We start from the raw sequence: 24,172 nt of genomic DNA, 5'->3' as shown, positions 1-24,172 counted from the left end.
TGATTTTTTGATGACTGTTTTATTGATCATAATAAACTTTAAGAGAATCTCTTCTAATGTCAAAATTATTAACTCATCATTTACTGACTTAAAGATAATGCTTTTAGTACTACTGCAACTTGGCTAAATATATATGTATATATCAGGTTTAAAACATTTCCCTCCATTTTAATGTGTTTTCACATGGAACACTGGCTGGAAACCAGAGCAGACATGAACAAGAAAACTAAAGATGTGTTTTAATAACTGAAATGCCAGCAAGTGTTTATTATGGTAAGTTACAGAAAGATTTAATTTTTGTGTGTGCAATTAGGCACCGACTGAAGTGTATAGACACCACTGATTAAAACTGCAGTGAATATAAATTCTGACCCCCCCTCAAAGGAATAAAACCTAGGTTTCTTTCTTGGAATCAATCAGGTCAAGAACATGCACAGATGAACACTTATTAAATACTAGTAACAGTCGTTTATTACTTATACTCCTTCAATACTAACAGCAACACAGTGTACTTATATACATCACATTACAGCCAAGGACTCCAAAGTCATTGTATCAAGCAATGTGGTGTTGGAAACTCAAGATTCCACAGCATGTCAAGTCTACTTAGTTATGGCACAGGAAATAGATTCCCATTAATAGACCCAGAGTGACAGCTCAAAGAGACAAGCCTACACTTCTTGTGGCTTGTGATTTTCTGAATTTCCAAATTTGCCACTTGTATCCTACCATACCAACAACATTGACTCCAGGTAAAAATGACCTTTACATATGAAGAATAAGATCAGGACTAAATGAACAACTTGTCTTTTTTTATAGTTCCATAGTCCATCTTTGGAAAGCATGTGGTGGAAGGTCAGAAGTGGCTTTTTAATAATGTAACTTCGCCCATTATTGATTCACAATAACCATGGCCAGGACCCTTGGGTGGATGAGAACATTTTATACTGGAATGACATACACATACATGTAAAATATGATAGAACCGTATCTTTGAGCTCACGTATATTTAACACAAAAGTAAAAGAGCATCAATTCATTGAAGGTCAGACTTTCAGTCTTTTTAAAGGAACAAAGCTTCCTGTTTCTGTTTCTAAGAGGGTTTAACTCTATCTTAGAGTTTAACTGAAAGACCCAAGTTGATGTAGTTTCAAATGAGTTTCTGTGGAATCCCCCACTTAGAATGAACGTGCCAGGTCCCCTGGAGTGGGGCTAGAGGCCAGAGCGAGAAGCCCACTACATGGGAAGGGTCCCTGAGCGGCTCTGCTCTCCACTCGGGACACAAGCCACACAGCTCTTCTTGGCCAGGGACCCCAGGTAGGCGTTCTGGGCATTTTCTTTCTTACAGGAATTTCCAACACTATTTGAAAAGCAATTTCTTTTTGGACGGTATGATTAAGGTTTTTATCTTTCAGTCAAATGTGGGACTGAGTTAGCTCTTCCTGTGTCCTTCTTTACTTCGGAGGAGACGCAGTATATGTTCATTTTTGGTTAGTTCTGCTGGAAGTTCATTGGCCTGGAAGAAAATAAAACAGGCATGAGTGAATTCTCAACCACCGCTGGTGTGGTTTTAGGGACTCTGAACAGGGGCCCCTCACCCAGACCTGCTCCTCCACTGATGAAAAATCCCACTGGACTTAGTCTTTTGTATCAAGGTTTTAAAGGTTGTTTTTTTTTTTTTTTTTTTTAATATACTTAAATGTACATATCACCAGTTACTTTCTTACCTCATTGTTAGTACTTTTTCTTTCTTTTTAAAAAAATTTTTGGAGTAGAATTGATTCACATTGTATTAGTTTCAGGTGTAGAGTGATTCAGACATGTGTGGGTATATATACAGATACGTGTGTGTGTGTGTTCTTTTTTGTATTCTTTTCCATTATGGTTTATTATAAGATACTGAATATAGTGCCCTGTGCTATACAGTAGGATCTTACTGTTTATCTATTTTATATTTAGTAGTTCATATCTGTTAATCCTAAACTTCTCATTGATTCCTCCCCCACTTCCCTCTTTGGTAACCAGAAGTTTCTTTTCTATATCTGTGAGCCTGTTTCTGTTTTTTAATAAGTTCATTCATATCATATTTTATTTTTTAATTTTTTTAAAGATTTATGTATTATTTTTGGCTGCACTCGGTCTTCGTTGCTGTGCGGGGGCTTTCTCTCCTTGCAGCAAGCACAGGCTACTCTCTAGTTGCGGCGGGGGGGCTTCTCACTCCAGTGGCTTCTCTTGTCGCAGAGCACGGGCACTGGGCATGTGGGCTTCAGTAGTTGCGGTGGGAGATATGTTGTTGGATGAGAAGGCAGAGTCAGGAAATAGCCAGAATGTAAGACACATGGGAAAGAGCAGCTTCAGTGGCCCCCATGCCCCACCTGATCCAGTCTCACTCCACGTCCTCTCTTTTCACAGTGCTGCTGAGACGCATTCTTTATGCATTTATTTTGTGAGCAAGTCTCTAGTCCAAGAAATAGACATGACAGGGCAATGGTTCCCAAACTTTTCAGTCTCAGGACTTTTGTACACTCTTTTGAAAATTATTGAGGACTCTAAAGAGCTTTTGTTTTTAACTTATTAAAAGTGAAAACTGAAAAAAATTAAGTATATTTATTTTAAGCATATTCAAGTATATAATATATAATATATATTATATATATATTAAGTATATATATACAAATATATTAAGTATATTTACTTAATATACAAATAATATACTTAATATATTAAGTATATTTCAAATATATTTTAAGTATATAACCTATTAAGGTTAACATAAACAATACATTTTGAAAAAGAACTAAATTTTCAAAAACAAAAAAGTTGGAAGAGTAGCACTGTTAACAGTTTTGCATATTTTGTTACTACCCCACTCCAGTACTCTTGCCGGGAAAATCCCATGGACGGAGGAGCTTGGTAGGCTGCAGTCCATGGGGTCGCTAAGTGTTGGACAAGACTGAGCGACTTCACTTTCTCTTTTCACTTTCATGCATTGGAGAAGGAAATGGCAACCCACTCCAGTGATCTTGCCTGGAGAATCCCAGGGACGGGGAAGCCTGGTGGGCTGCCGTCTATGGGGTCACACAGAGTTGGACACGACTGAAGTGACTTAGCATAGCATAGCATAGCTTAAAAGAAGACAATTAGATTCTCATATCTGCTTCTGCATCCAATCTACTGTGATATTTTGTTTTGGCTGAAGTATATGGAAAAAATTTAGCTTCATACAGACAGGTAGTTGGAAAAGAGAGAAACATTTTAATAGCCTTTTTGGATCATAGTAGATATTTTTCTTTGATGCTTCAACATTACAAGTGGCTGTTTCTTAAAGATTAATTGCTGTGTGCAATCTGGAACCACATCAATGAATTTTTCTACTCTGTTGCATTAAAATCTATAGGTCTATCTATCCGCAAGTGGATTTTTTTTTTAAACCTATGCTTGATTTTTAACATCCCGTACTAGTCATTTAGAAAATACCAATAAAACTGGAATTTTTATAAAATAACTTACAGAGGTTTGTAAAATTATTTTCAGCCACAGTTGGTGACTCTGCTTTGATGTGTACTAAGGTGCCAATGGTTTCTTCCACCACTGTCTTTGCACCATTACAGCAAATGGCTGTGTGTGCTAAATCACTTCAGTCATGTCCAGCTCTGTGTGACCCCATGGACTGTAGCCCTCTAGGCTCCTCTGTCCATTGGATTCTCCAAACAAGGATACTGGTGTGGGTTGCCATGCCCTCCTTCAGGGGATCTTCCTGACCCAGAGATGGAACTGGTGTCTCTTACATCTAATCTGCATCGGCAGGCAGGTTTTTGTTTTGTTTTGTTTTTTTTACCACTAGCGCCACCTGGGAAGCCCAGCAAATGGCAGCACAGGGAAAAGGGCAAATAGTGCCTCTGTATTTTTATTGTTTTATTTTAATTTTTAGAAACTTCCCTGACCAGGGATCGAACCCATGCCCCCTGAAGTGGAAACGTGGAGTCTTAACACTGGACCACCAGGAAAGTCCATCTCTGTATTATCAAGAATATAAGTTTTGACCTATTAGAACCTTTGAAAGGGTTTGGAGGACACCTCAACTGTCCATGGACCATACTTTGAGAACAGTTGCTACAGATGAATAAAAGGATGTTCTTGGGAATTCAGGGGAGGCAATTCAAGTGCAGAAATGCACTCAAACTGGGGAGAGAACTCAGAGGTAGTTTTTTTTCCCCCTGCAGTTAAACCTGGAGCCCCAGCTGCTTCATCTGAAACCTGGATCTCAGGTGAAGTTCCTGCAGTCCCCACTTTCTAGACTGGATCCTGCTCCCTGACCCCACCTGCTGGGAATGATGAATTTGCCACAGTGGTCCTGCTGTGTACCTCGTCCTGCAGCTGCGCTCCTGCCCACCCACAGGACCGCTGACGCGGGTGCCGGACTGACAGACGGGGGTCTCTGTGCGATGCTGCCTTAGGCCAGAGGCCCCGCTGTGGGGTCAATTCTACTATTAGCTTAGTTCCTGCAGGAGCAGACATTGTATGGGCTTAATGCCTGGGCCTGAGAAAAATGCTCACAGAGAATGGACCTGAGTGCCATCCAGTCTTTGAGTAACCCTCAGAAGAATTAACTGTTTGGCATCAATTATTGGTCCTTGATTGACAGGCAGGCAGGTAGCCAGGGGGGCCCTCCACAGTCAGGAAGAGGAACAGCTCTAAGAAGCTGTACCTCTGTCTAGAAGCTTGTTGAGTAAATGTATGTGTCTGTCTCCATCAATATCTGTATCCTTTACCATTAAAATAAACTTTATACTCTCAGAGTTTTGGCCAATCGCACCACTGTTCTGTGTGTCATCCATATAGGCTTAAAAACCCGGTCTCATTCCTCCTCTCCCCCAGTGGGTCCCCACTGAATCCTCAGGTTGCTGAGGTTGTGCCAACTGCTATGATGGCTAGCACCCAGGTTGCCCCTAAAATCCGTCTTTATTAATCCTAAAATCCTGACAGCACAGGACCACAGGTCCATATTCATGACCCACAGCATCACATCACTCTGTCCCCACTGCTCTTGGGAGAAGATGTGTGCTGAGTCCCCAGTTGGGGTACCAGGAACACAGGATCCCTGCACCCATGCAAAAGGCCACGGTCTGGGGGGAGGATGCTACTGGGGCCATGGTCACCCTCTCCTTGGGCATCTGCCTCAGGGAAGAAGTCCTGGAGCCTAGAGAGCAAACGGGTGCTTCTGTACTAGCTGAGAAGGGACTCTGTCCCTGGAAGGCTTCAGTAGCATTCTTTACTTCCTGCTGACGGCTCTTGTCACTCTGTATTGCAATCTTTTTTTTCTTGCATTTGCTTGATTATCCTTATTCCCCAGTAAACTGTGAGCCCTATGAAGTCAGACACTGCGTGAAACTTTTTCACCAATATCTCTCCATTGATAAGGTTCACAGCACAGTGCATGCTATCTGTGTGTGCTAAGTCGCTTCAGTCGTGTTGGACTCTTTGCAGCCCCATGGACTGCAGCCCAGCAGGCTCTGTCCTGGGATTCTCCAGGCAAGAATACTGGACAGGGTTACCATGCCCTCCTCCAGGGGATCTTCCTGACCTAGGGATCAAACCCGCTTCTCTAATGTCTCCTGCATTGGCAGACGGGGTCTTTACCACTAGCATATCTAGCAGGCACTACTGAGTGTTTGTTGGATGAATGAATGAAGGTCAAGAATACATCCTCAAGAGTCCTGAGTGGCTGCTGGAATCCCAACAATCTTGCTCCTGAAGCTGCCTCTAAAGAGCCTGGCTTTTCCAGGCTGTCTGGCTTACGGCTTTAGGAAGGGTCCAAAGTCCAGCATTTCGGTTACTGGAAATTCCCCATAACCATTATTGATGAGATTCCAGGGGACACAGGAAGAATTGCATCTTTCAGTTTCTATATAAAGATACTAAAGCTTCCCCCTTGATTTAACTCAATACAGGATGGCTTAGCTATGAAGACATCTTAGGACCGTCTATGTCCAAGACGCAAAGGTAAGAGAGCGACTGTGGTTTTGTGGGCTCATGATACAATCAGGTCCGCTAATGGAAAACAATCCATGTATTTCAGGAAGAGATAAGCAGCAACATTGTCTTCAAGCACTTCACTGATAGGAACAGGGGAAATAGTAATTCCATCTGCTAAGTGGAATGAGAAAAAAGAGGCTCTTGGCACATTGTTTAACTGTACTTCAAAATGGTTTCTTTTAAAAACACCAGGGAATGTTACATGGTTTTGGTTTTATTGTTAATAAAATCCAACACAGTAATGGGCTTCCCTGGTGGCTCAAACGGTAAAGAATCTGTCTGCAATGTGGAGACCTGGGTTCAATCCCTGGGTTGGGAAGATCCCCTGGAGGAGGAAATGGCAATCCACTCCAGTATTCTTGCCTGGAGAATTCCATGGACAGAGGAGCCTGGCAGGCTACAGACCACAGGGTCGCAAAGAGTCAGACACGACTGAGCAACTAATACACAAACACAGCAACAGATGCTTATTAAATTCAAGCAGTATACAAGTATACAGTGAAAACTGCTCTCATATCCTCCCCTGTTAATAAGCACCCATCCTACTTCCTCCTTCAAAAGTCAGTAGTTTAGTTGTTTTCTCCAGACCTTTCCCAGGCTACCCTTCTGCCCCCAGTCTCTATATCTGACTGCTTAGGCAGCTGTTGAGTAGGAGGGAATACAATGATAACCTTTTTTTTCCCGCCCTGCGGTTACTGTGCATCCTCCCACCTCCAAGTTTGACTTAATAGAAAACTAAAATTATTTGGGGGCTATAAAAATATGGGTTGATTTTGCTCAACTATACTTCAATAAAAAAATCTGGGTTGGTTTTACAGCTGTGGTCAAAGTCCTGTTAACAATATAAAAGCAACATTTTCCCCTTGCCGTAACCAAATAGAGTACAGGAAATTCTCAAGATATGAGTATCCTCATAGAGGATGGTTATTAAATTACCAGAATTTTGACATTTTCAAGACACTTCTCTGATGATAGAACACTTATAACCTTACTCTCCCCCACCACTGTGCCCTACCTCCTGCCCCACTGTTACCTAAAAAATCACTGATGATATAGGGGTTTTGAACTTCTGGGTTCAAAGGGCTTCCCCAGTGGCTCAGATGGTAAAGAATTTGCCTGCAGTGAGGGAGACCTGGGTTTGATCCCTGGGTTGGAAAGATCCCCTGGAGGAGGGTATGGCAGCCCATTCTAGTATTCTTGCCTGGAGAATTCCATGAACAGAGGAGCCTGGAAGGCTACAGTCATGGGGTCACACAGAGTTGGACACGACTGAAGTGACTTAGCATGCATGCATGCTGGGTTCAAATATACTGCTCACTCATAACCTATAATGAGAACATTTTATGTTCTTACTATGTCCAAGAGAATTCCCTGGTAGTTCCGTTGGTAAAGAATTAGCCTGCAGTGCAGGAGACCTGGGTTCTATCCCTGGGTCAGGAAGATCCTCTGGAGGAGGAAATGGCAACCCACTCCAATATTCTTGCCTGAGAATCCCATAGACAGAGGGGCCTGGCGGGCTACAGTTCATGGTGTCGCAAGAGTCAGACATGACTTAGTGACTAAACCAACCACTATGCCCAAGGATGAAGTTAGTGACTGGAGCCAGAGAGATGCTGTCTTGGCTTCAGCAAAGGTGATCTTATTTCTTTTCATAGGCACCCAATGGAGGGAAAAGATGACTAAGACAGTACCTTGTTTCTCAGGGCTGGGTCCGCCCCTGCTTCCAGGAGCAGGGCAACTGTTTTAATATTCCCACTGAGCACCGCCGCGTGGAGCGCCGAGGTCCCATTCTAGGAGAAAAGGACAGCATGTGTCAGGTGAGAGCTCACAGCTATCAGCACTCAGCTTGGCTTGCCTCATGAACCAGCCTGGCTGGGGATACTGTAATGCTAGAGCCTTTCTCGTCCTTATCTTCCCTTTTCAAAGTCACTAACTTCAGCATCTAACACAGTGTCCTCAGGGACACTGCAGACGGTCAGTATAAATACTGCCAACATCCTTTTGCAAGTACAATAAGGGATCTGCCCAGTGCGTCCACGACTTCATGCTCACTTGGTCCATTGTAGATGCATTAGAACTTGCTGTGGGAAAAACAACAACGCTCTGTCAAACTTTTTTTTTTCCTTAAGAGTCTTTGTGCTTTAGGTGAACACACTTCTGCAAGGCTGGAGGTATAGCTTGCTCACCTACAGGCCAACTTGTCAGCCCAGCTGCACTCACTCCGCATGCACAGGTGGGCAGGACGATGACTATGGAGCCACAGGGCTTAAGAGTAAGAGCAGGTGGGGGTGAGGACCATTCCTTGCCCTCAGCCCTGAGTTGAAGCAGCTCTGAGTACAGAGGGGACCTAGTGAATAGGCTGCTGACATTTTATGAAATTTACTGCAAACATTTGTTGACATAAGGAAGCAGCCATGCACAGCACGTAGCTGGATTCTGGGAGGGAAGAGGAGAATACAACAAACCTGATATAAGAACAATGGATAATCATAAGATATCTGTTCCAGAAGGTACATATGTCTGTGAACAGCACCTATATGCAAGCTTAGTTTTCAAATTAATCACTATATATAGATATTGGGTTGGTCAAAACGTTCCCTTTTTCTGTAAGACGGTTCTAGTAGCGCTTAGTTGTCTTTAACTTCATTCAAAGCAATTTTGTTAGATTACATTCTGACAGCTGTTGTATCAGTGTGCATTAAAAAAACCTTGCGAAAATTGGTGAATTTTTGTGTAGCCACTTTAATATTGAAGATGGAAGGAAAAACATTTTGTAATATTAATAAAACACTATTATACTTTATTACTGTATATGTACATATAAAACCTTCTGATTTTGTAGACAAGTTAAATAAATATCATACCCAGAGAAAAGTTTCAGCAAGGCAGCAGTTTTCCATGTCTGCTTTACCATGCTTACCACGCATGGCAATATGCTAATCTGATAACATGACATTCACTTAAATCTTAGCCAGTCTATCAATGTTGCCTATGTGCAACATGGCTAAGAATAAAAATATAAAAGCTAAGAATGAGTTGTCTGAAACAAGACTAGATATTGCAAAGTCCATTTCTGAAGCTTGTTTCTTTTATTCACAGAGAATTCACTTGAACAGACTGTTTATTCTTACTTTCCGAACAGTTTTTACAAAGTATAGTTTTTTGACTTCCAAGCTCAGGGAGGTCAATTAACTCATTGGGGTGAGAGAGGCCAGGACTGAAAACAGGAGCTCTGTATCAGCTGACATCAGCCTTGGAGCCTGAATATATAAAGGTCGGATACAAGGCATCCAAAAAGCCTCTGGGGTTGTCTAAGGGCAAGTACTTCAGATACATCAATAAATCCCCAAAGTGCTAAAGGACGTCCCAAGTTCACAACAGGTTCTGGTGTCATCTCTCTAACAAAACAGGAGTGTGTATACCAGGAATCAGCAAACAACGGCACTCAGGCCAAATCTAGCCTCTTTCACCGCCTCGTCGCAGCCTCCCCCCCACCCCGCCCACCTGTTTTTCTACATCCTGATTAACTCAGAATTTAAAAAATTTTAAAAAGAAGACTATTTTGTGACATGTGAAAATATGGAAGTTCAGAAATACAGGACTTCCCTGGTGCTCTAGTGGTTAAGAATCCGCCGGCCAATGCAGGGGACACGGGCTCGATCCCTGGTCTGGGAAGATTCCACCTGCTGCAGAGCAGCTAAGCCTGTGCACCATAACTACTGAGCCTGTTCTCTAGAGCCCGGGAGCCCAAACTACTGAGCCCAGGTGCCTGGAGCCCGTGCTCCCCAACAAGAGAAGCCGCTGCAAGGAGAAGCATGTGCACCACAACTAGAGAAACACCACACACAGCAACAAAGACCCAGTGCAGCCAAAAATAAAAACCCTAAATAAGGAATTTAAAAAAGGAAATATAATATCCACCAGTGAAGTCTGATAAGATGCAGCAACACTTTTTGTTGTTGTATTTTCTATGGTTGCTTGCTCTGTACGACCGCTGAGTGAAGCTGTTCCAACACAGACTGTACAGCCCACAAAGCCTAACATATTTGCCACCTGGTCCTTTATTGAAAAAGACCGCCAATCTCTGGTAGATCCTCCAGTTTAGAAATATTTTAACTCAAAATGATTACAACTTAATAGATTTTGAGGGCTCTGTTTTCTGGAAGACCCAGCCCTCCAGGATGACACAGTCTTTGAGGTGTCCAGATGTTTGAAGCTTACTTCATTTGACCTAAGCTAACACTGTGGTTCTTTGATCCAGGTAATGAAGAGAAAGAATGTACCTGTCCTTCATGTTTTCTGGGACACAAATCATGTCATGATTTGTGAAGGACTTCACCAATCTTCCAGTGATATATTAATATTAATATGGTTGACTCTGATTTAGCATTTCATTACTATTGTCTGATTTTCTTCCCTAGAAAACTAGGTTACCTATAGACTCTGGTTCACCCTTTTTATTACCTTTCCATTTCTACCAGTGCCCAGGAATCTCCAAAATTAAGAAATTGTAGGTATGTTCTCTCAAGAATACAACTAACCAAGGAAATGGTACCTGGATTCTACTGGAGTCCCCAGTGCGGACTTCTCAAATTTCTAACCCCTCTCTTTTACAATTTGGTAAAATTACTCTGCAGGTCTTACCTTCAAAATACCGAGGGTGGGTGAGAATTTCAGCAGCTCCTTTATAACATCATTATACCCTTTGTTGGCTGCTTTCAATAAAGCTGTTGTACCATCCTTTACAGAGAAAGGAAAAGACAAGTTCATTATTAACATATGTGTGTGTTGGCTAAGAATGAAATGTTTGTTGAGAACTGGGAACATGCTTGTCAGAAACAGGCAAAATATGTAAACTAAAGCACAGGGCTGCCATGTCTTTTAAACTCAAATCATTTTAGAGCATACTAAACAGTTAACTCTGCATGAAAGAATACCAAAGTATGTGACTCATTCTGTTATCTTAGAACCCTGCCGTTTGGGAATTCAAGGTCTTCTAGTCCCTTAGAATATTGGGGAATTTCAGGAGGGTATTTTTAGAACATACATGGACTAAAGAGGCATTCTCTGCAGTTCACAACTTAGAAATTAATTGTTGAACTGCTTTTTAAAAGTTTTGAAATTTTAAATTTTTTATGACTGTTGAACTGTATCTATGGTTTTGAAATTTTAAACGTGCTTTTCTTTATGCTTTTCCAGGTACACACTATTGCCCTAGTCTGCCCTGGGTACATGGATGCTGTGGGAGAACAGGAAAGGGGCAGACTGAAATCTGCAGGAAAGAATGCAGAGACAAGTTCAAAAATTAATATTCAGTTTCTGTTGTCCTTTTCTGGCCTGAGAAGAAATTTTCCAATTCCCCCTTTCTCCTGCTGGAACACATCAGTTGCTGTATTTGGACGATCTTGCTCACAGACTACTATAGTAAGGAGATCACCCTTGCGGTGCAGCTCTCTACAGCCTGGGGAGCCTGGGCACCGCGGGGACCCCAAACCACCGACCCCGCGAGCCAGCTGCACTGCGGCCCAGAGGCCAGCAGGAGGCGCAGCGCCAGGCGGATCAGCAGCCAACGGGGACACATCCCCAAGGACCGCCGAGGTCCGAGCCTCCTACCTCCCCCATCCGCCGCGGGTCATCCAGAGGCTAGCTCTGGTTGGAGGGATATTCTCGAGGAATTTAACATTTTACCCTTAGAGACCGAGCAGCAATTGCTAAGTTTCAATGAATTCAAACCTTTCCCTGGGTTTTCTGCTAAAGAGCAGGAGGTTGGGAGGAAACCCTGGTGAATTAGAGACAAAATGAAGCGGCGTCTTTTTTCTCCGCACGTCTGGGCTCGGGGGTCAACGCTTCGATGGGAGGCCTCTCCAGCCCTCCCGCGCGGTGGTCCCCGCACTCACGTGGCGGGCGGCATCGCGCTCGGCCCCGCGCAGCAACATCACCCGCACCACCTCGCTGTGGCCCATCTGCGAGGCGATCCACAGCGGTGCTGTCCCGTCCTGCGGGGAGAGGACACGGGGCGGGGTGGGGTGGGTGCGGAAAGTGGTTAGGGCCTGGGCAGGGCTCCCGACCACACACAAACGAGGGCGATTCTACCCACCTACTGAGACTGGCAGTGCCTGGACCACTTGGGAAATTGCCAACATTCAGATCCTGGCTTCTTAAAAGTCAAGGGTGTGCAGGACTCCAGGGAAGCCGCGTGGAAAGCGGCCGAGTTGCATTCACACCAGGCAGAACCAAATTTGACAGCCCCGGGGAAGAGAAGCTATGCGTGCTGTGCTAAGTAGCTTCAGTCCGGTCCAACTCTTTGCGACCTTGTGGGCTGTAGCCCACCAGGCTCCTCTGTCCATGGGATTCTCCAGGCAAGAATACTGGAGTGGGTTGCCATGCCCTCCTCCAGGGGATCTTCCTGACCCAGGGATCGAACCCGCATCTCCTGCGGCTCCCTGCATCCTGGCAGGTGGGTTCTCTACCACTGAGCCACCTGGGAAGCCCAAGGAGAAGCCAGCCTGTCCTTATTTTACCCCAGACTCTACCTCTTTGCTTTACTGGCAGGTTCACACAACACACCGTGCTTCGTGGGGGCCCCTCATTCTCACAGAAGAGGGGGTGGTTTCTTCTGAGGCCCGTCTGAGTGTCAGAAAACTAAAGACGTTGCTCCCACTCTTTTTCTGTGTTTGGAATGCCCCACCATCACCTCGTCGTTTCCAGGGACTATAATTTTATGCAGGATGTGACGCTGTGTCTTCTCGGGGTTGCTGCAACGCTGCCCAGCTACAGCAGAGCGATGGTTTTGGTAACACTTCCTGAGTGTTATTTTCCCTGTGGTTCTTTTTTCCCTGTGAACACTGGGGTCATGAAACGGAGGTGTGTTGCTCCAGAGAAGGAAAAGTGAAACATCAGGGACAGTGAAGGATTTGACAGGAAGGAGGGTGGTTCCTGCTGGTCAGAAAGGAAACTAGAAAACCCTGCTAGTGTCAGGAAGGACTCACTAGAGAGGGAGTAGGGAGGCGGGGTCACGAGCGTCTGTGTTTTCCACCAGCTCTGGGTTGAATCTCGGTTGGTAAGTTTGGGTGCCAGAAACACTCAGACCAGTTATGGTGAATTCCAGATGGGAAAGAACTTTCTCCTGTTCTTGAGATGAAATCCAGGAACACTGCAGGCCCCTTGGAGGAGCTCTGTGCTTGGCTGGTGCCTCACGGGTAGAAGAGAAATGGTTGTGGGAGCTGTCTGGAACAATGCTGGACATGGCCCCCAATACCCCTGGTCACATCCACCCAGGAGTCCCAGGCTGCCTGCAGGACATCAGAAGTGCTGGCTGAACAGCAGCCTGGAGTGAGCCTGGGTCGGGGAGACAAGGCTACAGAATGTCAAGAGCATAGGTGATGGCAGGACCTGTATCTGATAGACCAGTTGCCCCTTCAGGGGACCAGCGCAAGAAACTTAGAGGCCAGAGGGCTGGACAAGCCAGCAGAGGAAGCAGACAAGAATTTCTTCACCCCCACCCTGATGCCACAGTGATACTCTGACCTCTCAGAACCTGGGTCACTTGGAGAGATGGGCAGGAGGAGGGAGAACCCAGAACTGACCAACCTTAACCTCAGACGTAATTAGGGTAATGGAACCTGAAGAGATGGCTTTAGTCACATCAGACTAAATTTCTCATCAGTGGGGCTGCAGGCTGAAGAGCAAGATGACAGGTACAGAGTCTAGAGTTTCACTTTCTGTTGGAGGATATCATTTCAACTCCAGGGTACCGCCTGCAGCAGCCACAGGGTCACTGCCCACAGCTGTCCTGAAATGGACAGAGGACCGAGGTATTTGGGCAGGGTGGTGGGTGATGCCAAACCAGGAGCTTAGAAGGATCTGGTAGTGCTGAGGGGGGTCAGAGGACACTGACACCACTGTCTTGGGGGAGATACGGGAAAGAGGTGCTGGAACAAAGGATGGAAGAAGGCTGGAGACACCCTGACCTACTTCATGCTCTACAAGGGCTTCTTAGACATATCTGAATCTGAATATTCTTTTTTCTTAAGATTTTTTTTTTTTTTTAAATATGGACCATGGTCTTTCCCTTTTAGCTCAGTAGGTAAAGAATATGCCTGCAATGCAAGACTCGGGTTTGATCCCTGGGTTGGGAAAATCCCCTGGAGAAGGAAATCGCAATGCACTCCAGGAATATCCCATGGACAGAGGAGCGTGGCGAGCTATGGTCCATGGGGTTGCAAGAGTAGGAAATGACTTAGAGACTAAACCACCACCACTTTTAAAGTCTTTATTGAATTTGTTACAATATTGTTTCTGTTTTATGTTTTGGTTTTTTGACCATGAGGCCTGTGGAATCTTAGCTCCCCAACCAGGGATTGAACCCACACCCCCTGTATTGGAAGACAAAGTTCTAACCATTGGACCATCAGGGACATCACTGTATATCCTTTATCATTAGCAATATAAATAATACCTTCATCTGTACTTTGAATTTACAAAGCACTTCTGTACTCATTGTTTAATTTGATTCTCCCAATTCAGAATTCAACCAATCTTTTGTTTGCTTATTCAAACACCCAGCAATTATTAAGCATTTTCTAAGTCTCGAGAGGAGTACTAAAAACAAGATCTGGCCTCAGTTCTCAAAGGAATGCAGCCTAGTGGAGAAGAGACCTGGAAATATCTGTATGATTGCAGGGCCACAATAAAGTACAGACAACATGCCCAGGATGAACCTGGAGAGGGACCCTCTTACTGTGTGGGGGAGACAGGGTCAGCTTCTCAGATGGCATGGTATGAGCTGGGTCTCCAGGGAGGACTAGAATTTTGCCAGGTGGGGAAAGAGGGAAAATGGTCTTCTACGTAGAAGGAAGAACATTTACAGTCACAGTGGCGTGGATAGGCGTGGCTGGCTCAGGCTGGGTGGGAAAGTCAGTTGGCTGCAGCCCAAGGGATATGGGTGGGGCCCCAGGAGACAGGACAGAGAGTCTGGGCTCCACAAAAGATTTCCTCAGGTGCTATTGCACTTTCCCCTCCATCCAGCTCTGGGTTCATCTGCTCTTTGTCGTTATGGCCACCAGAGGGCAGGCAAGGAAAGAAAGCCAGCGTGCTGTTCCCTTAATTCCCAACTAAGCTTTCCAAGGGCTTAGTTGTTTTTAGATAAACTCTGTTAATAACATGGGGCTTCCCTGGTGGCTCAGAAAGTAAAGAATCAGCCTGCAATGCAGGAGACCCAGGTTCAATCCCTGGGTCTGGAAGATCCCTTCCTGGAGGAGGGCATGGCAAACTACTTCAGTATTCTTGCCTGGAGAATCCCATGGACAGAGAGGAGCATGGTGGACTATAGTTCATAGGGTTGCAAAGAGTCGGACTCTACTGAAGCAACTTAGCATACACGCATTAATTGATACTAATACGTGGAGAAGTGCTGAGAGGTGCTTTATTAGCAGCAACTATTAATATCATAACAGTGATGCTAACACTCAAATGTCACCTTAATTGCAGTAGTCATGGTAGGTGGAAAAAGAAGTCACCACTTCCTGGTTGAGAGAACTTAGACAAATTCCTCTGAGCCTCGGTGTCAGCCTTCTGCAAAAACATTAGCTTCAGAGATATTTGTGAAGGAGAAAGCATACAGAAATGTGCTCAGCACAAGGAGTGGCCAACAGATGCTTAGAAAATGGTAACCAGACCTGAATATTATTTATCATGAAAAACAGTGAGTTAATTTGAACTTTGTTTACAAAGCATTCCATGTACTTTAAGTTGATTCTCCTAGTTACCCTAAGCGAAAACTGACTGAGCAGGTAGGATTGAGAAAATGAGATTTGGGGGAAAACTATGTATTTTCTTACTGGTGCTTACTTCTCCAGAGCTGAATTTTATTTTTTCCTTTTTTAAAAAATGTTAAAATTTTTACTGAAGTATAGTTTCTTTAGAATGTTGTGTTAGTTCCTACTCTACAGCAAAGTGAATCAGCTATACCATACATATATGCCCTTTTTTGGATTTCCTTCCCACTTATGTTACCACCAAAGCAGATTTTTGAACCCAGGAAGCTGAATGTGATCCAATTATTTATCAGCTGATTATCTAGTCTGTGAAGAGGACAGGTTTTCCTATTCTCTACATCACAATCTTTGCTTTTTCATATATTTTCCTTCTATTAGAATCTTCATTGTGACGGTGAGTGTAATAAAACTGATGGCAATCAGGTCAGTTTAGTGCTTTTTTAGAGAGTTTTCGGGAGAAAAGGAGTAGGAAAAACATCTAAAAATATTTATATAAGTTTTAAATTACTTCTTGACAAAAACATACAAAGTATATTAAATCAAAGAAACTTGCATGAAGTAGAAGTTACAACTTCACCAGCACGTAGAAAAAGAAACAGAACATTTAGCTTGAAGACGGGATTCATGGGGATCCTGACAGCCGTCATTTACTGTTTGTGCATGTCAAGTAGAAAACAGTTTAGACTTATTTTGCATACCAAGTGATACACTGGCTCAGTGCAAAAAAGGAATGATAAGGTAGGCTGGTTAAAGATTAAATAAGCTGATGAAGTAGTAAGGAGATCCCCATGCCTGGAGGGGTTTGACAGTGCCTGATCACCAAAAAGCTTCTATACCCAATGTATGGTTAAATAGGAGGCTTTTGCAGTTCCTCCCAGCTCTGTCATTCCCTCATTCCATTTCAGATAATATTTTCAAGTATCCTGTAGTTTTATACAGAGGTCACAGCATGAGATGGGAGTATATGACATGATTTGTATTAGAGACTAAATTTAATTTGGTCTTTTTAGGCTCTTAAAGATGATTTTGGAGAAGGCACTGGCGACCCACTCCAGTACTCTTGCCTGGAAACTCCCATGGACAGAGGAGCCTGGTGGGCTGCAGTCCATGGGGTCGCTAAGAGTCGGACACGACTGAGCGACTTCACTTTCGCTTTTCACTTTCCTGCATTGGAGAAGGAAATGGCAACCCACCCCAGCGTTCTTGTCTGGAGAATCCCAGGGATGGGGGAGCCTGGTGGGCTGCTGTCTATGGGGTCGCGCAGAGTCGGACACGACTGATGTGACTTAGCAGCATCAGCAGCAAAGATGATTTAGAAAAAAGAATTAAAATCATTCTCTCCCATGTGCATTCATGTGTGCTCAGTTGTGTCCGGTTCTTTGTGACCCCGTGGACTGTAGCCCACCAGGCTCCTCTGTCCATGGGATTTTCCCAGCAAGAATACCAGAGTGGGTTGCCATGCCTTCCTCCAGGGGATCTTCCCAACTCAGGAATCAAACCTGCTCACCACTGAGCCACCTAGGAATACATGGCAATAAGTATATTAAGTGGCACTAGCTCTTTGCTTCTATTGCTTTCTAGCACCTACACTTAGGCTACTTCACCTGCAGGCTCCAGACAAGAAAGTGCTAAAGACCAGGTCTATTCTAAATTGGGGGAGATTAGGGCTTCCCAAGGGTTTCCCTGGTGGCTCAGAGGTTAAAGCGTCTGCCTGCAATGCGGGAGACCTGGGTTCGATCCCTCGGTAGGGAAGATCCCCTGGAGAAGGAAATGGCAACCCACTCCAGTACTCTTGCCTAGAGAATCCCATGGACGGAGGAGCCTGGTGGGCTACAGTCCACGGGGTTGCAAAGAGTTGGACACGACTGAGCAACTTCACTTTCACTTTCAGGGCTTCCCAGGTGGCGCTAGTGATAAAGTACCCACCTGCCAATGCAGGAGATGTAAGAGATGCTAGTTTGATCCCTGGGTCCTGAAGATCCCCTGGAGGAGGTCAGGGCAACCCACTCCAGTATTCTTGCCTGGAGAATCCCGTGGACAGAAGAGCCTGGCAGGCTCTAGTCCATAGGATAACAAAGAGTCGGACACGACTAAGCGACTTAGCATGCACACATGCGAGAGATTACAAGGAACCTCATCAGTAACAGAAGGGGGTTCAATATGGAGACAACTTTGCTACCAGCCCTGGAACCCTGACCTGGAGCCGTTTCTCAGTACTGTGTCCTTCTATTCTGTGTCCCTGGTCCAGCAAATGAGTCTAGAGAAGATGCTACCCAATGCTTGCACTGTTCACACTGTGACCCATTCTCCCAGCCACAGGTGATCAGACCAAGGATGGGCAGGCCAGCCATGGCCTGGGGAGCAGGGATGAGCTTCAGGGACATGGCTACCCCAAGAGTTGGGAATCTGACCTGGAAACTTGGGGACCACATACAAAATAAGTGGGCAGAGGAAGCCGATCAAAATAAAGAGGAGTGGGGAGCGAGAGAGAGAGAGGCAAGAAAGGACTTTGAGATGACAGACACTGCTTGGCTTACGAGAGAAAAAGAACAGCCTTGATTTCTGATGGGTTTTCTGTTCCAGGGAGGCAGGAAGGCCTGGATGGACTAGGAATGAAAACAGCAAAACCTAACATTCACTAAGCCCTTGGTATATACTGGCCACTGCAGGAAGTTTTGCAGGGATTACTTTTTTTTAATGCTCACAGTACTCCCAAAGCAAAGATACCATTATGATCATGGTTTTACAGTTTTAAAAAATGAGATTCAGGGAGAGCAGGCAAATTTGCTTGAGGTCATACAGTTACTAAGCAAAACTGAAACTACGTTTCATTGCCTTGACCATAGTCCCATAACCACCAAGCTGTTCACTTTCCCCACCCCTGGTTCCAGCCCTGAGGTCTGGGTTTGACTCCTAGAATGTTCCTGGGACCGGTGTCCTGCCCAGGAGCCTGGGCCCTACATCAGAGCCTTGTTCCAGTTCCCAGTCACCGATCACTATGCACTGCAGCCTTCCAGGCCTCATGGGAACTCTACCCACGCCACAGGCTGTCCTCTGGTGGTCAACACAGCTTTTCTGAGAACAGAGGACATGCAAGCAGGTGGGTCTCCCTATTGCTGTCCGCTCCCATCTCAGAGCCCTCAGGACACCATACCCATCTGATGACTCCACGTTGCCCAGTGCCCACCACAGGGTTGCCCTCCAAGCTTACAATCCGGGAGAAAGGATCTGGGTCCAATCCAATCTGGGTCCCAGCATCTCTCTTGGATTGGATGGATACACATCCAAACCAAGGCTTCTATTAGAGAAGGCACTTTATGAGATGACCTTTTGGTCAGGTTTCAAAGAAATGCTGATTAGCACATTAAGAGAACTAGATAGAGATGAGTTGATGACAGGCGAACCTCATCTCCAGGTATAGAGCCCGACCTTTGCCACTCCATGAAAGCATCATTTTAATAGGCTGTGTGAATTGAGATGGGAAAAGTATATTGGTAGGCGTGCTAAATCATTTCAGTCATGTCCGACTCTTTGAAACCCCAGGGTGTGCAGCCTGCCAGGCTCCTCTGTCCATGGAATTTTCCAGGCAAGAATACTGGAGTGGGTAGCTATTCCCTTCTCCAGGGGATCTTCCAGACCCAGGGATGGAACTCATGTTTCCTGCATTGGCAGGCGAGTTCTTTATTGCTGGCACCACCTGAGAAACTCCTTGTTGGTAGAAAAACACACTAATTAGCCATCTCAGCTACTGATTAAAAACGTCTGAGTCATATCAGCTCGGTGAGGACGCATAGACAGAACTGAAAATGAGGTTTTAAATGACAGTGGAGTTCACGTGTGTCTGTGACTTTGACCTCTTTATTTAGGACAACTTAAAAGGCAAAATTTTCAAGCTCTTTCTAGGGATAAAAAAATTAAAAAAAAAAAAAAAGACAGAAGAAAAGAATTTAGTCTTTCCCGAACCTGCCTATGACTTGCTTTATGATTAATGACTCCTTCTTACAAGAGTTATAAGAGTACTAAAAGGATGTTCAGTTAGTTCTTCAGTGATAGAATTACAAGGAAAAGTCTTGCCTACTACCATTTGGATACCCTGCAGCTCAGACCAAATATTAGCTAAATAATTTCAGCACAGCTCCATTCACATCCTGGCATAATGTATCATACAATGTCAGGACTCCATGGGATGGTGAAACAAAAATTAGAACTCAGATTTACCCAAAAATTTTAAGAAATTGAACTAGGCAAATACCTTGTCCTTATTTTGTAAACTCAAGAATATTCAGACAATGATTCAATGCGTCAGCTGAGATTTCAGAATAAAATATTGGCTTCCAAATGTCCTCCCTGTGTAAATGTCTACCATGTGCAGGCCATTTTAATGGAAACTTTCAATTAGATTTTTTTTAACTTCTTCATGAAAGTGAAGTGAAAGTGTTAGTCCCTCAGTAATGTCCAACTCTTTGCAGCCCCAGGGACTGCAGCCTGCCAGGCTCCTCTGTCCATGGTATTTCCCAGGCAAGAATACTAGAGTTGTCATTCCCTTTTCCAAGGGATCTCCCCGACCCAGGGACTGAACCTGCTTCTCCTGCACTGCAGGTGGATTCTTTACCATCTGAGCCACCCGGGAAGCCCTAACCTCTTTATAACTTTCATCAAAGTCAGCTGAGGTTGATATTACTTTTTCTGTATTTCTGACACTTCTTGTTTCTTGAAATGGAATTAAATATGTAGAGTTTACTCTTTCAGAGAAGACAGAATCTGGACTAGTCTGACCTGGGTAGATAACCTTTAACTATAAGCCTGTGGGAAGGCAGTAAAAAGATTATGGTTTGAGGGTACAAGGGGGTTAGTGCACTCTATAGAAAGAACAATTTTCCTCGCTTCCCACAGGCCACCCACCGCCATGGTGATTCTTATTTTATAAAACACCTCTCCCTAAATAACAATCTTTTCAGAGCCGGATGCTCACAATTCCAACAGCTGCATTAGGTGTAGTCGTTGGGAAGGCATGTCACTTGACCCTTGACCCAAGGGCGGGGTCCTCCCGTTCCCAGGCTGGGTCACACACTTCGCCCAGGTTATCCTCATTTCTGAGGAATGAAAAACAGCAGCGGTGTGTTGTGGTTACCATGGCACTGCTGGGTTACTCTTTAACTTCCTGGTTTTCATATCATCACACAACTCATTTTACATTTGTTGTTGGTGGTGTTTAGTCACTAAGTTGTGTCTGACTCTCTGTGACTCCATGGACTGTAACTTACCAGGCTCCTCTGTCCATGGGATTCTCTAGGCAAGAATATTAAAGTGGGTTGCCATTTCTTTCTCCAGGGAATCTTCCCCATCTAGGGATCGAACCCATGTCTCCTGCTTGGCAGGCAGTTTCTTTACCACTGAACCACCAGAGAAGCCCCAAGGTCCCCAAGGCTACTCACTGAGGAGCAAACATGCCTTCCCATATCAGGGCCACATCACGGTGGAAATCTGCCTATGTGTAATTTCCTGGCAAGTCATCAGCTTGCCCTTTTCCCTAGAAAACTACCTTTAAACGTAAGGTTACCTTAATCTGAAATGTTTCATTAAAAACAAATGAATTAGTGAAGAAATAGTTCCGACAGAAGAGAGGCTAATTATAAAGCCTTACGTTTGGATGGTTCTTAACCGTTTATAAATGTGACCTTGTGCATGCCCGTGTGCTAAGTCACTTCAGTCATGTCTGACCCTGCGACCCTATGGACTGTAGCCCACCAGGCTCCTCTGTATGTGGGGATTCTCCAAGTGAGAATACTGGAGTGGGTTGCCATGCCCTCCTCCAGGGGATCTTCCCCACCTAGGGATCGAACCTGTGTCTCCTGTGGCTCCTGCACTACAGGCAGATTCTTTACCACTGAGCCACCAGGGAAGCCCTGGTTAGTTACCTTGTGGCCCTTTCTTTAAGTATCAGTTAATTGATTCTCCAGATGACATCTTGGCTTTTGGTAAATGAAGTCTCAACAGTGCTGTAATCCGAGAGACGAAACTATAGAGCCCACTAAGAACACCTTTGGCTTAGCACAAGAAGGGGTGGGGAAGAGATAAGGCAGCATATCAGCAGAGGGGCCTGGCAAGGGCAAGGCTGCCTGGCCCGCCTCGATTTACCTGTGTCCCAGTCTAGCCTACTCTCCTGACCTCAGTGCACCGACATTTATTTGATCAGGAGGTGGCAGAGTATGTACTTGACCTCAGACACCAAACATATTGAATGTTGATGTCAGCCTGGTGAGCCCAAAGCAAAGAACAGGAGAAAGCTTGATCAAGGATGAACTTTCATCCAGAGGCAAAAAGGCTTTAGAGACCCGGATCTGACTGGTTATCTTAGGCAGGTGCTGCTGCAGGACTGCAAGCCCACCCTGCCCACCGCCCCACACGCATGCGCACGCGAAAACATTACCTGCCTCGGCTGGTTGACCTTTGCGCCTGAAGATAACAATAATCGAATCACATCCAAGTAACCCCCTTGGGCTGCTAGGAAGAGTGCAGTGGCTCCATCCTGAAAGTTAGCAAATGTAAAGTGTTAAGAAATTATTTATTTTAAAAGAAATTCGATCTTATAATACTGATACATATGTTTAATACAAGTTTCCACTTCCATCCCTCCCTTCCCTCTTTTTAATATGCATGGTATTTTATTCTTTGAAGACTAGTTCTAAAACATCACACTAAGTCAGGCTGAAAGGTAAAGTTTAAAACAGACCGCTGTATAAGGATGAGTTACAACATATGCAATGACTGTTCACACTGTAAAATCTTGGTCATAGAGCTTATGATACATCTAGTTGCGAAACTCTGGTTTTCCAAAGAGTCATCATTTTTCTCTGTCCACACAGCTTTCTCATTAGCTGCCTTCTGCTTTTGTTGCGTGATCTCAGAGTCCACTCTCTTTTATTTAGGATAAAAAAAATACACACTTAATACAATTTTCCACTGCAACCCTTTTGTCACTAAGAGCTAAGTTGTTCATTTAAAAAACAAAAACAAAGGGTTTCCCTGGTGGCTCAGTGGTAAAGAATTCCCCGGCCAACACAGGAGACACAGGTTTGATTCCTGATTTGGGAAGATCCCACGTACCTCGGGGCAGCTAAGCCCGTGCGCCACAACTATTGAGCCTGTGCTCTAGAAAGCACATCAGAACATTAAAAATCTAAATTTTTTTAGAACATTAAAACTCTAAAAAAAACCACACACACACAAACGCATGTTAACTAAAAAACAAACAAAAAAACAACCAAATCCCCCAAATCTATTTTGTGTGCCTTTACGAATTGGGTATGAACAGTATCCTTTTAATTTTTGTTTGTTGCTGTTCAGTCACTCAGTTGTGTCCGATTCTTTGCGACGCCATGGACTGTACCCGACCAGGCTCCTCTGTCCATGGGATTATCATGGCAAGAATACTGAAGTGGGTTGCCATTTCCTTCTCCGGGGGGATTTTCCCAGGAATCAAACCCTCGTCTTCTGCATTGGCAGGCTGATTCTTTACCACTGCACCACCAGGGAAGCCCCATCCTTTTAATTAGATATTCCCTATTGCTTTCTCTTTTGTATTGCCTTATCCATGTTCTCCAGACTTTCAGTTTCTCTATGCTTTAAAACACAAGATGCTTTCAGAATACCCACCCTAGTAAGAATGTCCATGAACTTTCTCCCTGCCAGGCCGGCAGACACCAACAATACCTATACACCCAACTAAGCAGTCCTGCAGGAAAACCCAAAGTAACTGCTTGTTACCAAATTCTTTAGTTCTCTTTTTAACTGGGTGTCTGCATCTTCTGGGTGTTTTTTTTCTTAAAGACACACCATTGGTTAATTTCAGCAAGTACACCGGTCCATCCAGAGTATGCCTCCTGCCAGGTGCCCTCTCCATGCAGACAGCACCCACAGGACAGGGAGAGCCTCGTTACTTTCAGATGTGCAGTGGAAAACTAGTTCTCCCAGCTAATAACCACCCCTCCTGCAGGAACACTAACCACACGCTCATAGCACCTTCCCTGCAAGTCCAACTAGGTAGAGGGTGCCGGCTTTCCACTGGGTGTCAGCAGAGCAGTCAGACCCCCCCAAGGCAATCATTAGGAAATTAATCAGCCTGGACAGATTTTAAAGCAGATGTTTGATACGGGGATACAATTTTCAGCTGTTCCTTACTGTGTTGCCACAGAAAGGCTTCCGTGACATAGAAGTGCTAACTCCTACAAATTTTCCAAAACGGATCTTCTCTGCATTCATTGGATTTACCTTTTTTTTTTTTTTTTTTACCATGCATTACACAGTTCTGTTCCTAGAAGCTTTCAGGAATCATTGATGCCTCCTCCCTGGCCCCGTAT

At 44.6% G+C, this 24,172-nt stretch overlaps 1 protein-coding gene across 5 annotated transcripts in view; it reads right to left on the bottom strand.

Moving 5' to 3' along the window:
- Nucleotides 1-453: 453 nt before the first annotated feature.
- ANKRD29 (ankyrin repeat domain 29) overlaps nucleotides 454-24,172 on the bottom strand; it is a 47,854-nt gene continuing 24,135 nt past the window's right edge. For all 5 annotated transcript variants that reach the window (XM_024984285.2, XM_059880841.1, XM_024984287.2 and 2 more), the window contains 5 exon segments: nucleotides 22,243-22,341; nucleotides 11,934-12,032; nucleotides 10,681-10,776; nucleotides 7,728-7,826; nucleotides 454-1,516 (listed from right to left, as the gene is read on the bottom strand). In XM_024984285.2, the coding sequence (XP_024840053.1) occupies nucleotides 1,433-1,516; nucleotides 7,728-7,826; nucleotides 10,681-10,776; nucleotides 11,934-12,032; nucleotides 22,243-22,341 (477 nt within the window). In that variant the 3' untranslated portion in view covers nucleotides 454-1,432.

This window comes from Bos taurus, chromosome 24 (genome assembly GCF_002263795.3).
Source record: "Bos taurus isolate L1 Dominette 01449 registration number 42190680 breed Hereford chromosome 24, ARS-UCD2.0, whole genome shotgun sequence".
NCBI classification, from domain to species: Eukaryota; Metazoa; Chordata; class Mammalia; order Artiodactyla; family Bovidae; genus Bos; species Bos taurus.
The sequence above is the reverse complement of the archived record's forward strand: the minus strand, read 5'-3'. Positions and strand labels throughout refer to the sequence as shown.